At 45.4% G+C, this 14,796-nt stretch overlaps 1 protein-coding gene across 1 annotated transcript in view; it reads right to left on the reverse strand.

The window, feature by feature from the left end:
• Positions 1–3,470, reverse strand: part of PRODH (proline dehydrogenase 1) — a 255,515-nt gene extending 252,045 nt beyond the window's left edge. The window contains exon 1 of the mRNA XM_077461427.1: positions 3,074–3,470. Within this exon, the coding sequence (XP_077317553.1) occupies positions 3,074–3,409 (336 nt within the window). The 5' untranslated portion in view covers positions 3,410–3,470. The remainder of the gene's footprint in view (positions 1–3,073) is intronic.
• Positions 3,471–14,796: the final 11,326 nt, after the last annotated feature.

The raw sequence follows: 14,796 nt of genomic DNA on the forward strand, positions 1-14,796 counted from the left end.
CCACAACTTGTGCCAGGTGATGTGGCAAGTTATGTGGCAAGTGGACAATCCACTTGTGGCAGGTGACGTGGCAGGGGACGTGGCAAGTGGACAATCCACAACTTGTGGCAGGTGACGTGGAAAGTGATGTGGCAAGTGGACAATCCACAACTTGTGGCAGGTGATGTGGCTGGTGACGTGGCAAGTGGACAATCCACAACTTGTGGCAGGTGGCATGGCAGGTGATGTGGCAAGTGACGTGGCAGGTGATGTGACAAGTGGACAATCCACATCTTGTGGCAAGTGACGTGGCAGCTGACGTGGCAGGTGATGTGGCAAGTGGACAATCCACAACTTTTGGCAAGTGGACAATCCACAACTTGTGGCAAGTGACATGGCAGGTGGCAAGTGATGTGGCAAGTGGACAATCCACAACTTGTGACAGGTGACATGGCAGGTGATGTGGCAAGTCACGTGGCAAGTGGAAATCCACAACTTGTGGCAGGTGATGTGGCTGGTGACGTGGCAAGTGGACAATCCACAACTTGTGGCAGGTGGCATGGCAGGTGACATGGAAAGTGGACAATCCACATCTTGTGGCAAGTGACGTGGCAAGTGACGTGGCAAGTGGACAATCCACAACTTGTGGCAGGTGACGTGGCAAGTGGACAATCCACAACTTGTGGCAGGTGACGTGGGAGTGACGGCTTTGCCGAATGACAGCGGCGGAGCTGCGAGATGCCACCAGCAAGATGGATGCGGCGGACTACAGGGGACAGCGGCGACTTCGCTGGCTCCTGTGTCAGGTAAGTGACAAATAATGGGCTACTATGTGATGCATGGTAGTCCATTATGCTTTACCTTTGCAGGGAATGAAAGAGGAAGTAAACCCATCAGGGTTTACTTCCTCTTTAAAGTGGTTCTAAAAGGCAGAAGTTTTTTTTTTTTTTTTTTTTTATCTTAATGCATTCTATTATGCATAAATCTATTCCCCATTTTGTAGACGCTAGAAGTTTTGCACAAACCAATCAATATACAATACAATTGCATTTTTTTTTTTAACCGTATATTGGCCTAAATGGAAGAAGAAAGTTATTTTTTTTAGGGATATTTATTATAGCAAAAAGTAAAAAAAAAATTGCATTTTATTTTTGTTGCTCTTTTTTTGTTTATAGCGCAAAAAAAAAAAAAAAAAAAAACCCAAACACACACACTAGTGTTGCTCTGTATTCTTGATGATACCCTGATGAAGTCACGTGACGAGTGACGATACGCGTAGGAATACAGAGCAACACTCGGACACCGGAAGTGACGTCCCGTTTTGTTTTACATGCTTTTTTTTTTACGTTTTTTTTTTTCCCTGCTTCAATACAATTCACGGACTCTTTATTCTTTAGTGACACTGTGTGCATTCATATATGTGGTTTGTTTCATTGGCACTGTGGATATATTTATTCAGTTGGACACTTCTATTTATTCACATGTGTGGCACCTATGCACTTTATCAGTGTATTTTTAGCATACTCCTTTAGCAATGTGTTTCTCTTTGGCACGTATGCACTTTATTAAATGCGATACCAATGCGATTAAGCCTTTTGATTTTAATTCTGTGATTAAGTGTGGATTTACTTATACAGTTCTACATTCTGTGGCACTTTGCACTTCATGATTAGTGGATTTTACTTTCAGCAAGCAGTCTTCAGCACTACATTTGTTTATGGCACATATGCACTTTATCTATGCAAATATTAAATTTTGATTGTAGTATTTATTAGGGTGTTATACACATCAGCGTGGACATTTAGCACTTAGTATTTTGGAGTGCAACACCATATATTGATTTCCTTTTCACTTAATGGGGAGGGGGGGGTTGCACCCCTGTCGGTGGTTTGCTGCAACCATTATTTATTATCTAATTTAAATGTATTTTATTCACATTAGTAGCGCAGGAATACGCTATATATCTTCATCCTATGCATTAAGGTGAAAACACCTGGCAGCGACCGTCCCCCCAGGCCCACCCCCCCCCCCCCCCCCCCCATTTTACTCACCTGAGCCCTGTATTTCTGTTAGCGGAGACACAAGCTCTCCCTCTCTCCACGAGGTCCCGGCTCTTGATTGGATAGATTGATTGCAGTGCAGCCATTGGCTCACGCTGCTGTCAAATAAAATGACGTGAGCGCCAGGGCCGAGTCTGACATTCATGTCTCTGGATGCAAATACAGGACACAGGAGAGTGCCCGCAAGGTAAACCCTTACAATCACTTGAAATATATATATATATATATATATATATATATATATATATATATATATATATATATATATATATATATATATATTTATTTTTTTTTTTTTTTTTTTTTTTTTTTTTTTTTTATTAGCCCTTAAACTCCCCTCTATGCTATCCTATGTGTCCATGCACGTCTTTTGAAGTTTATCAGCAGGGGAGCTTACGGGCTGTTGTGTGAACGGCCTAAAATCACGTTCAAGAGCAGCTCTTCTGACCACAAAAAACTTGCATAAACTTGCTTTTATCAGCATTTTTTACATTGTAGAGTTGAATGTAAGCTGGGTGTAATGAAAAAAAAAATAAAATAAATACGCTGATGCTCAAAAATAGGTTTACAAGAAAAAAAAAAAAAAAAAAGCGCATTTTTTTTAAAGCAGCGTTTTCCTGCCAGCAATCCAAAAACACTTCTTTGAACGTCCTGTGTGCACGAAGACTAAACAGTGTACACCCTGTCCAACCCAACCCCAGTTTCATTGTACTTACCTCTGGGGAAGGTTTTTGATTGGTTAGGTCCATCACAGAGCATCTCCCAGATTTGTCCTGGAAGCGCTGCACAGAGCAGAGATTTCAGAACCCCGGATGGCTGGACAAGCTGTGTAGGACGAGACCCATGGGGGTAAATCCAGCAGGGACCGGGGAGGGTGTTCATTGGCCTTTATAATTTTTCTGTAAAAGGTGAACTGTCCCTTTAAGTGCAGGATTCAAGCTGTCAGTGTCTCCTCAGCAAGTAATGAAGGATAGAACATGTATGGTAGTATTTATAGGCAGCACACCCCAAATTGCTCATTGCTATGATCTTACCTGCTGATTCCTGTCCACAAGGCTATCTACAGAGCACAGATAGAACACCAGCATGCTCCTCACCAGCTCCCACGTGCTTTTACTTCTGTAGGCTTCTTGTGTGTTGTGAAAGTCTATAGTGAGAGCAGGACAGGGTCTGCCCCCCACATTCTCACACCTCTCTATGTGATCTATGTGGGAGCCCACAGGCCATGGCTTCTCCCCTGTCTGCTCAGCAGCCTCCTTCCTCTTCACCTGAGCCGCTGTCACTGCCGAGGAGCTCAGCCGTACGGCGGCCCTGGCCGGGGTCCTGATTCTCAGAGCGAGCTTCATAGGAGTCATTCTGCTGCACGCCATATGGGATGTACACGTGAACGAGCCTACAGATGATACTGAAAGGGAGCGACACCGACCTCGCCTGCTATTGGAGCTGGGCTCTCCCTCTGAGCGCCACACACCCCCGCCACGGGATTGGCTGCAGCCGGTGACGTCACGCACACTGTAACAACCCTCACACCTTCTTGTAGTTCCCAAACACGCTGCCAGGAAAGACCCTCCTGTTCAGTCACAGTCTGTCAGTGACGTCCCCAGTTCTGCATGATGAGACCACACCAAAGTTTACTAACTGTTAACCACTTGCCACCCAAGCCAATTGTGACACTTCTCCCCTACATGTAAAAATAAATATCGATTTTTTTTTTTTTTTTGCTATAAAATTATTTAGAACCCACAAACTTTATATATATATATATATATATATATATATATATATATATATATATATATATAGAGAGAGATAGATAGATATATATACATCTATAGATAGATATAGATCTATATAGATAGATATACATATATCTATAGTGTGTATAGATAGATAGATAGATATCTATAGATATATATGTCTATATCTATAAATATATCTATCTATATAGATATCTATATATATATATATATATATATATATATATATATATATATATATATAATTTTTTTTTTTTTTACCTAAGACCCTAGGGAATAAAATAATGGCGGTGCAAAAATCGCAAAAAACTCTCATAAATGTAAAAAAAAACACTATTCCCCCCGGAACACCAGAATACGGCTGGGTAATTACGCCCCTTCTTACAACTTTCCCATATGGTTGCAGTTGCCAGCTGCAGTGTCCGCCGTGGCCACCGCTGACTTTTTCTGAGTCAGCAAACTGCTCTCTGTCCTGACACATCTGATGTCCCTTTCTCACTATCAGCCTGATCATCGGACGAGATAGCTCGGCCGTTCCGCCACTCCTCACAGGAAATCCTAACCTGAAGTGAGTGGCATATACAGTTGCAAGCAACAGAAGAAGAACCACAGGTAACAGCAGTTAGGAGGAGCATTTTGATTTATATATTGCTGGAAAGATATGTCTGTGTATGTAAAGAGATAATTCATCTTCCTGACTTTGTATAGGCTGTTTTCATCAAGATCAAAATATGGCCACAACAGATATATTACAATACATTGCGATATAAAAAGATGCACATTCTCTAGGCTATATGTATATGGGCATGGACTAGGGGTATGCCTGGCCTGAGTAACTTTCAATACAAAGTGAAGCTGAATTATCTCTTATATAGCACACATATCTTGATATATGTCTTATATAAGAGATAATTCAGAATAACTTTGTATTGGAAATTACTGAGGCCAGGCTTACCATGCCCACATAAATATAGCCTAGAAAATGTACATCTTTTTATATTGCAAAGATGACCTTAAAATAATGCCCCCACCCTGAAAAAGGATCTGCAGATGCCCATGTTACCCCCACCCCCTTTTTGTTTTGTTTTCCTCTCGTTCCCTCCCCTAGATCTTTTGAAACCAGACATACCTTTCTGGTTCCCTTTTCCTTATAGTGAATAATGGGAACTCCTCAACCTACTACAGATAAGTTCCTCCTTAAATCTTTCTTCCTAAACGCACGTGGCCTTAATATACCAGAAAAGCGTTCAAAACGTCTGCTTTCCATGCGTAGAACATAATCTTTCTACGTGAGAACCACTTCAGGGCTGATTCCCCCCATCCCCCCCCCCCCCCGAAACTCTCCAACCTCCACTATTCTACTATCTTCAATGCCACAAACCCAACTGCAAAGTTTAAAGGGGTGCCTATTATCATCCCCAGACATTGCCCCCTACACATCTCAGATTTCCTGGTTGATGTAGAAGGGTGCTATCTGTTATTGAAGGGAGAACTCCAGAGGGAAACCCATCATGCTAGCAAACATCTACACTCCCAATACACAACAGGTTGCCTTATTTCGATCCACTTTGCAATGTCTCGCTTCCTTTTCTACTGGCAAGATAATTTTGGGAGGTGATTTCAACCTTTCACTTAATCCCCTTCTGGACACATCCAACGGAGCTTCTTCTATGCTTTGCAAAGCTTTGTACAATTAAAACGCACTTAAAAGATTTGCATCTGTATGATACCTGGCACTCTCTAAATCCAAATGATACAGATTACACCTTCTTCTCTGCCCCTCCTCACTGATACACCAGATTAGACTACTTTTTTCTCACCCAAAGGGCTCACTACTTTTTTCTCACCCAAAGGGGTCATTTACACTTTGACTTCAACACACATTAACAGCTAGATTACACTTGCTTCAAAACATGGCTTTGGACAGGCATTGTTAAAGCTCTCTGAACGCTGGTCAAAGCACTTGTCACTAAATAAAATGGTTAGCTTACAATCCTGTTTAGGCCCCTTTGACACATGCGGACATTATGTCCGTATTTCATCCATCCGTTCGCGGATGAAATACGGACATATATGCACCCCTATGGGATAGCGGGTGTCTGCGGATGAACATCTACAGACACCCGATATTGTCTGCCTCCGCTATTGTCCGATTCTGCAGATGGAGGAAAATCCTATTTTTCTATCCGTCTGCAGACGGTCCGTGTTCGTCCGATCCCCCATAGAGGAGAATTGAGAGCTGACAGGACGGTCCCTGCACAGTGTGCAGGGACCGCCCTGTTATCCGCCGGCTCAGCGGGGACAACGGAGCGATCCCCGCTGAGCAAGAGGATCATCACGGGGCGGATCATCACGGGGCGGATCATTACTGATCCGTCCCGTGTGAAAGGGGCCTTACACCTTGCTTTTGCTTTGATTTGCTTTGGCTTTGCTGTAGCTTTAGTGGTGCTTTAAAGCGTTTCAAAGCCACCATAGAAGTCTATGGCAAAGCTCACTTGAAGCCCCACCAAAGCCTCATTGAGCCCCACAAGGCTTCACGGAAGCCCCACCAAAGGTTCATTGAAGCCCCATTGAAGCTTCACCACAGCCTCATTGAAGCCCCTCCAAAGCCTCATCGAAGCACCAAGCAAAAGCACAACCTTACCTCCTTGACCTCATCCCTCCCAACCACAGCATCCTGTCAGAATCCATGAATCAGACTGAGACAGAAGTACAATTAAATCACACTTGTTTATTAATAAAAATAAAAAGGTAAATAGAAAAAGCTTAGTCAAGCATATCCAGAGTCCAGTAGCCAGATCGGGTAGTCAGCCAGTCCAAAGTTCATAAACCAGATCGGGTAATCAGCCAGGCCAGAAGTCAGGGATCCAAGGAGAGCAACTGCAAGCAGGATAAGGAGCCAGGAGGGATGTCAGCAAGCCAGTCTAGAAACAAACAGCAGGAGATGGTTCTTTGTGATGTGACCAACGCAAAGTCAAAGTGAGCATGAAGGCTTTAAATAGGCAGGTCAGACGAGCATCACCAGGAACAGCTGGTAACTGTGGCGAGAGAAGAGAGCTGACAATTAGCCGACAGCTGAGCGGCCAGCCCAGAGGAGGAAGGGCTAATCCAGCCCTGACACATCCCCCCCCCTGTTTGGCTACTCAGTCCATCTCTGCTGGCCGATCCCACGGCTGTCTCTGCTATACGCAAACATCTCCACCAGTATGTCCGAGAGAACAAATCTCCAGATGTCTCCCATGGACTCAATGAGAGGCTCACAAATGCTTCATCAGGGTTGAGATGATTGCCTTAACTGCAGCGAAACGAAAAGAAAAATAAGCTGCTTTAATGACCTACATGACCAAATCTATGAATTGGAGAGAGCGCACAAACAATCTCAGGCAGCCAAAGACCTTCATACACTCTTACAGGCCAGGACCAACCTTCTTGATGAACTCAGTAAAATAACAAAGCATACGTTTATTCTATCCCAAAAGCTATTCTATGAGTTCAGAAACAAATCCGGGAAACACTTGGTGAGAACCCTACATCCGAAAAAAACATCCGCTACTGTTCATTCCTTAACTGATCCGAGGGGCAATGATGCCGTTGTATCCAATGATGCCATAGCGGACCAGTTTGTCCAATATTACTCCAAACTTTATAATCTTTATTCCTCAGAGCAGGCTGGTGAGGGCTAGGGATGAGCTTCGTGTTCGAGTCGAACATACGTTCGACTCGAACATCGGCTGTTCGCCCGTTTGGCAAATTCCGAACGTTATGGACCGTTCGTGCCAAATTCGTGTGGCGCTCACGGCCCACAATGCACTGCGTCATCGCAGTGCATTGCTGGCTCATGATTGGCCAAGCATGCACTGTGACCCCGCATGCTTGGCCAATCACAGCACCAGCATCGAGGAGAGCCATGATTTGCCACAGGCAGGATGCCTGTGGCCAATCATAGCTCAGGCTGTGTAGTACACGCCCAACACTATATAAGGCCGCCAGCGCGGCGGCCTAGTGTAGTGTGTTGGCGTCTGAAGCAGTTAGTGGGTGTTCTGTGTACCTTCAACACAGTACACACCAATCGTTATCGGCCGATTTTCGATCTTGCTCTTCTGTAGTGGTTGTTCTCTGTGTGCCCTGACCGCAGTATACACCGCTATATTCACCTCACCTATATAGCTAGTGATCTATCTTTTATAATAGAGCTTGCAGTCAGTAGTGTTAGGAGTTTGTGCGTGCTGTCTGCGTGCTCTGTACCCAGTACACACCGCTATATCCACCTACATAGCTCTTCTCTATTTGAGCCCACTTGCCACCTGCAGGAGTTATTGGAAGTTGTGTGTGCCTCCAGCACAGCACAGTATACATCTGTATATACCCCTTTATCTCTGGTGTTCTATAATAAAGGCATCTGCAGGAGTTAGTGGGTTTTTTGTGCCTCCAGCACAATATACACCTGTATCTACCCTTTATTGCTGTTCTCTAATAGGGCCATCTGCAGGGCTTAGTGGGTGTTGCGTGACTCAATTACAGTATACCCCTTTATCTCTGGTGTTCTATAATAAAGGCATCTGCAGGAGTTAGTGGGTGTTGTGTGACTCCAGCACAATATACACTACACAACTGCTGTTTTACCCAACTCCCTTCAGGCCATTACCATGTCTGGAAGGCCAGCAAGGAGAGGCAGACAGGCGCGAGCCGGTAAAAGAGGGCAAGCAGGCTCTGTGTCTAGAGACAACAGTGCTGGTCGTGGACGCGGTGCATTGTCATCAGCACGTGGCCATGGGACACGCTTGTCCTTCTTTTCGGCAGCTGGACATGTTGAACCGCAACATGCCAACGACTTGGTAGAGTGGATGACCAAGCCCTCTTCATCCTTCTCATCCTCTCTCACCCAGTCTCAGGGTACTAGCAAAGCAGCTGCCAGCGCATCGTCTTCCCTCCTCTCAATGTCATCATTAGTGACTCCTTCCCTAGACCCACCACGTCCTCCTGAGGAGTCTCCTGAACTCTTTGAGCACAGTGTTGGGTACATGCTCCAGGAGGATGCCCAGTGTTTTGTAGGCTCTGATGATGACACTCAGCTAGAGGAAGGCAGTAGCGTGAGCGCAGAGAGAGGAGATGCTCAAGAAGGACAGCAATCTGGCAGTCATGTTCCACAAGCTGCAGCATACTGCCAGGTTTGCTACAGCGATGAAGAGGGAGGGGATGATGAGGGCACTGACTCCACGTGGGTGCCTGGTAGGAGAGAGGAGGAGGAGGAGGAGGAGGCACATGTCCAATGAGGCAGGATGCCCTCCGGGGGCCAGCTTAGGGGCAGCACACTGACTGAATCACACCGCAGAGCTCCGCCTGTGCAGGGCGCTGCCTCTGCGCGTTATTCTAAAAGTTCTTTGGTGTGGGCCTTTTTTGAGACGAGTGCATCAGATCGCACCGCTGCTATTTGCAACATATGTCTCAAGAGTATCTCGCGTGGCCAAAACATCAGCCGCTTGGGCACCACATGCTTGACCAGACATATGTTGACCTGCCATGCAGCTCGTTGGCAAGCGTACTTCAAAGACCCACACCAAAGAACAAAGCGGACCTCTCCTTGCTCCTCAACAGCTGGCATCTCCAACCCCACTAGACCTTCAGTCCTCTCTGAAACCTGCTCTGAGAGGAATGAAGGTGTAGAATTAGGTGTGTCACAGCCAAGTGCTTCCGGGCACTCTGCTAGCAGTACACCCACGTCCGATTATAGCAGGCAAATGTCCCTGCCCCAGCTGCTGGAGCGGCGAAAGAAATTCACTCCCAGCCATCCACATGCCCAGCGGTTGAATGCTAGCTTGGCTAAATTGCTAGCACTTCAACTGCTGCCTTTTCAGTTGGTAGACTCGGCCCCCTTCCGTGAGTTTGTACAATGTGTGGTTCCTCAGTGGCAGGTCCCCAAACGCCACTTTTTCTCATGGAAGACGATTCCGGCTCTCTACCGGCATGTGGAAGGCAATGTCCTTGCCTCGTTGGACAGGGCGGTCAGCGGTAAGGTGCATATTACCGCTGACTCATGGTCCAGCAGGCATGGACAGGGACGTTACCTGTCTTTCACGGCCCATTGGGTCACTCTTCTGGGAGCTGGGAAGGATGCAGAACAAGGTGCAGTAGTGTTGGAGGTTGTTCCGCCACCACGCCTCCAAAATGCTACTATTGGTTGTGACACACCTCTCTCCTCCACCCCCTCCTCTTCTTCTTCCTCCATGGCCTCTTCCAGTGCTCTGTCCTCAGAACCAGCGGTGCTCCGTAGGCGTTCCATGGGCTACGCAAATACGCAGGCAAAACGACGCCATGCTGTGCTTGCGCTGGTTTGTTTGGGAGACAGGAGCCACACTGGGGCGGGTGTTTTGTCAGCTCTGCAGGGGCAGGCCGAGAGGTGGTTGACGCCACGCCAGGAATGGTGGTTTGTGACAATGGCACCAACCTCCTCTCCGCCCTCCGACAGGGACAACTGACTCATGTGCCCTGTGTAGCTCACGTCCTTAACCTGGTGGTGCAGCGGTTCCTGGGCAGGTACCCCGGCTTACAGGATCTCCTGAAGCAGGCCAGGAAAGGCTGTGTGCATTTCCGCCAATCATTTAATGCCTGTGCTCGGCTGGCTGAGCTCCAAAAGGAGTTGAACCTGCCCAAGAACCGCCTTATATGTGACATGCCCACCAGGTGGAACTCAACGTTGGCCATGCTGCAGCGGCTGCACACGCAGCAGAGGGCCATCAATGAGTACCTGTGCGACTACGGCACCAGGACAGGGTCAGGCGAGCTCGGTTTTTTCTCACCACGCCAGTGGGGCATGATCAGGGATGCATGCACTGTCCTGTCACCATTTGAGGAGGCCACAAGGATGGTGAGCAGTGACAGTGCATGCATCAGTGACACTGTGCCTCTTGTCCACCTCTAGGAGCATACGCTGATTGGAATAATGGACAGGGCACTTGAGGCAGAACAGAGGCAGGAAGAGGAGGACTTCCTTGCCTCTCAAGGCCCCCTTTATCCAAATAGTGTTCCTGCTGTGCCACCCATCACACAGGAAGAGGATGAGGAGGAGGAAGAGGAGGAGGAGGATGATTGTGTCAGTATGGAGGTGGAGGCTGGCACTCAGTATCAGCAGCAGCAGCAGCAGTCTTGTAGGGATGATTTACAGTCCCAAGAAACACGTGGACTTGTACGTGGCTGGGAGGAGGTAGCTGCGGATCATGTTGCCCTTAGTGACCCAGAGGACTCCGGACCGAATGCCTCAGCTAACCTACGCTGCATGGCCTCCCTGATCCTGCAAAGCCTGCGGAAGGATCCTCGTATTGTTCGGATCAAGGAGAGGGACCATTACTGGCTGGCCACTCTCCTTGATCCACGGTACAAGGGTAAGGTTGCCGACCTTATCTTGCCATCGCAGAGGGAGCAGAGGATGAGACATCTCCGGGAGGCCTTGCAGAAAGGTCTGTGCAACACGTTCCCAGAGACTGGGAGGTTACAAACTCCTGGTCCTGGACAACGTGTTGCTGAGGCATTGGTCAGAAGGAGCAGTGGAGAAGGTGGCCGTCTGACTGATGCTTTCAGGCAATTTTTTAGTCCGCAGCCCCAAGGTATGATCGGTTCCAGCAACCATCGCCAGCATCTGATTTACATGGTGCAGGAATACCTAGGGGCAAGGCCAGACTTGGACACCTTTCCCACCGAAAATCCTCTGGCTTACTGGGTCTTGAGGATGGATCACTGGCCAGAGCTTGCACAGTATGCAATTGAGCTACTGGCCTGTCCTGCATCCAGTGTTCTTTCGGAACGCACCTTCAGTGCTGCTGGTGGCTTTGTTACCGATCACAGGGTGCACCTGTCCACTGAATCAGTTGATCGACTGACCTTCATCAAGATGAATCAGTCTTGGATCACCCACAGCTACCAAGCACCTGAAGCTGATGTAACCGAATAATTTTTTTTTAAATATCACATCCCTTCAAGACTGCCTATGCTGAGTGACTGTCCTGTTATGTTGATTGTCTATCCTCTTCCTCCTCCGCTGATATGTTGGAAGAACATTTCTGGCTCTGGGTGATGCCATCAGCCCAATTTTTCTGCCCCTGTTTAACAGGGGCGTTTAATTACAATTTTTGATGCAATGCTTTGCAGCAGGGCTAATTCCTGCAATAAAACTAGAGTATATGGCAGAGGTTGCAGTGTGGTGGCACCAGCACCAGTGCCTAAGGCCCAATTTTTCTGCCCCTGTTTAACAGGGGCGTTTAATTACAATTTTTGATGCAATGCTTTGCAGCAGGGCTAATTCCTGCAATAAAACTAGAGTATATAGGAGGGGTTGCAGTGTGGTGGCACCAGCACCAGTGCCTAAGGCCCAATTTTTCTGCCCCTGTTTAACAGGGACTAGTAATTACAATTCTTAATATAATATTTCACAGGAGGGCCTGTTCCTGTGCCCACCCAGAGTAACTGTGAGGACTTATAGTGTTGTGGCACCAGCAGCACAACCACCAAAGGTCAATTTTTCTACCACTGTTCAACAATGGCATGTAATTACAATTCTTGATATAATTGTTCACAGCAGGGCGCTCCAGCGCCCACCAAGAGTCACTTTGAGGGCTTACAATGTTGTGGCAAAACCAACACCTTGTTCTGCCATTTCTGCAGAGCATATAGGGCAGCCCCCTACTTTCAAACATCCAATTTACAAACATCTCCTACTTGCAAACGGAAGGAGACAACAGCAAGTGAGATGAAAAAAGATGGACGACAAAACAAATTATACAGGGGTGATAACCCTTCCCTATGTTTTCCAAAAAGCTTAAAAATAGTTTTTTTGACTGGAGCTACACTTTAAAAATGTACCAGTTGAAAATTACAAACAGATTCAACTTAACACAACAAACCTACACAGTCCCTGTCTTGTTTGCACCGCCTGTATACTGCTGTTCTGAGTATATAGGGCCTGGGGGCCACACGCATTTCCTTTTTTTAATATGGGTACGGGGTTCGCCTTAGGCCGCGTACACACGGGCGGACTGTTCGCCCAACTTTGTCCGCTGAACAGTGTTTGGGCGGACAGTCCGCTCGTGTGTGGGCTTTCAGCGGACAGTTTCAGCGGACAGTTTGACGAACAAGGTTTTTCGGAATTTCCAAAAAACTGTCCGCTGAAACCTTGTTTCAGCGAACAGTCCGCTCGTGTGTAGGCTTGTTCGTCAAACTAAGTTCCGCGCATGCTCAGAAAGGATTTTCACGCCGAAAGTTATAATGCAGTGTATAGGACGTCGTATTTTTCGTCCCGTCGTACGTGCCGTTCACGTCATCGCGCACGGTTTCAGCAAACTGTTCGTCCGTCGTGTGTGGCTATGTCCGTCCATGCTAATTTTGAGCGGACTGTTTGCCGAAACTGTTTGACGGACAAAGTTGGGCGAACAGTCCCCGCGTGTGTACGCGGCCTTAATGTGCGTACAAGACCCAAATAGGCTGGTAATGGGCAGGGAGGGCTACCCATGCCATTTTTCTCAATGATTTTCAACCATATTGCAGGAACCAGATATAACATTAAAACCGCAAGCAGTTTTAAATAGTGTTATCTCCGTTTAATGTCATTTTGTGCAGGGACTGTTCTAAACAGGGAAACACGTGGCACTTCACAGGCATACTACAGACACCCCCCAGGCACCATATTTAAAGGAATATTTCACTTCTTTTTTTCACTTTAATCGTCATTAAAATCAGTGCTCCCACCAAAACGGCCATTTTTAAAAACATTTTAGGCATTGACCCATGTCCCCTGGGGCAGGAGCCAGGTCCCCAAACCCGTTTTAGGACAGTATCTTGCATATTAGCCGTTAAAATTAGCACTTTTAATTTTGAACGTTCGAGTCCCATAGACTTCAATGGGGTTCTAACGTTCGTACGAATTTGGGGTCCGTTCGAAAGTTCTGGTGCGAACCGAACCGGGAGGTGTTCGGCTCATCCTTAGTGAGGGCATGGATGGACAAGCCATAATTTCTAAATAAAGCCCTACACCACTGATGACCCAGACAGCTGAAAAATTTGATTGCACAGGAGAGACCATAAAAAGACATCCCCTTCCTCTGCCTGTAAAAGCAATGACGCTGCTAAACAGTCGCTATGATGGCTTTTACACATGTGCAATTTGTTTCATTCTGAATTAGTTTTTTGCCAAAATTCGACAAATTCATTAATTCAGAAATATTCAAATTTAATGGAAACCCTTTAACAATTTTTTTGTAAAATTCTAAAATTCGTAAATTTGAAAATCTAAAAATTAGAAAATCTGAAAATAAGAATAAAAATCCAAAAATTCAAAAGAATGAAAATCTGAAAATAAAAATAAAAAATCCGAAAATTTGAAAACCCAAAAATTTGAACTAACAATAACTATTACTACCTATTAAATTATAGGTATTGGAATTTCCTTTTAAATTTGGCTCTTAGTGAACGTAATAAATTCAAATTTATCCAAAGTTACAAATTATCCGAATTAACGAATGCTGCATCTAAACAAATGGAGCGTAACAAATTAATAATAATAAAAAAGTTGTATTATTATTATTATTTAATAATAATAATAATTATTCCTTATGTTCCATTCATTTTGATGTGGCATGCATTATTTCGGATAATTTGTAACTTCGGATAAATTTGTTACATTCATAAACAGCAAAATTTAAAAAGGAAATTCCAATACCTATAATTTATTAATTATTAGTTATTTATTATTTCAGATTTTCAAATTTACGAATTTCCGAAAATTTCTAATTTTCAAATTTACGAATTTACAAATTTACGAATTTATGAATACTGCATTTAAATGAATAGAACATAATGAATTCGAATTTTCCTGAAGTTACAAATTTATTTGAAATAATGAATTTCGATCAAAACGAATGACCCAAAAATGAAAAAAATAAATAAAAATTTAATGAAACGAAAACAATATTTTTTTTTAAGCAGTGAACATGTCTAATGGCTTTTACAATGTA

Source organism: Lithobates pipiens, unplaced genomic scaffold, assembly GCF_037356315.1.
Source record: "Lithobates pipiens isolate NorthernLeopardFrog02 unplaced genomic scaffold, aLitPip1_a1.2 Scaffold_3, whole genome shotgun sequence".
Taxonomy (NCBI): Eukaryota; Metazoa; Chordata; class Amphibia; order Anura; family Ranidae; genus Lithobates; species Lithobates pipiens.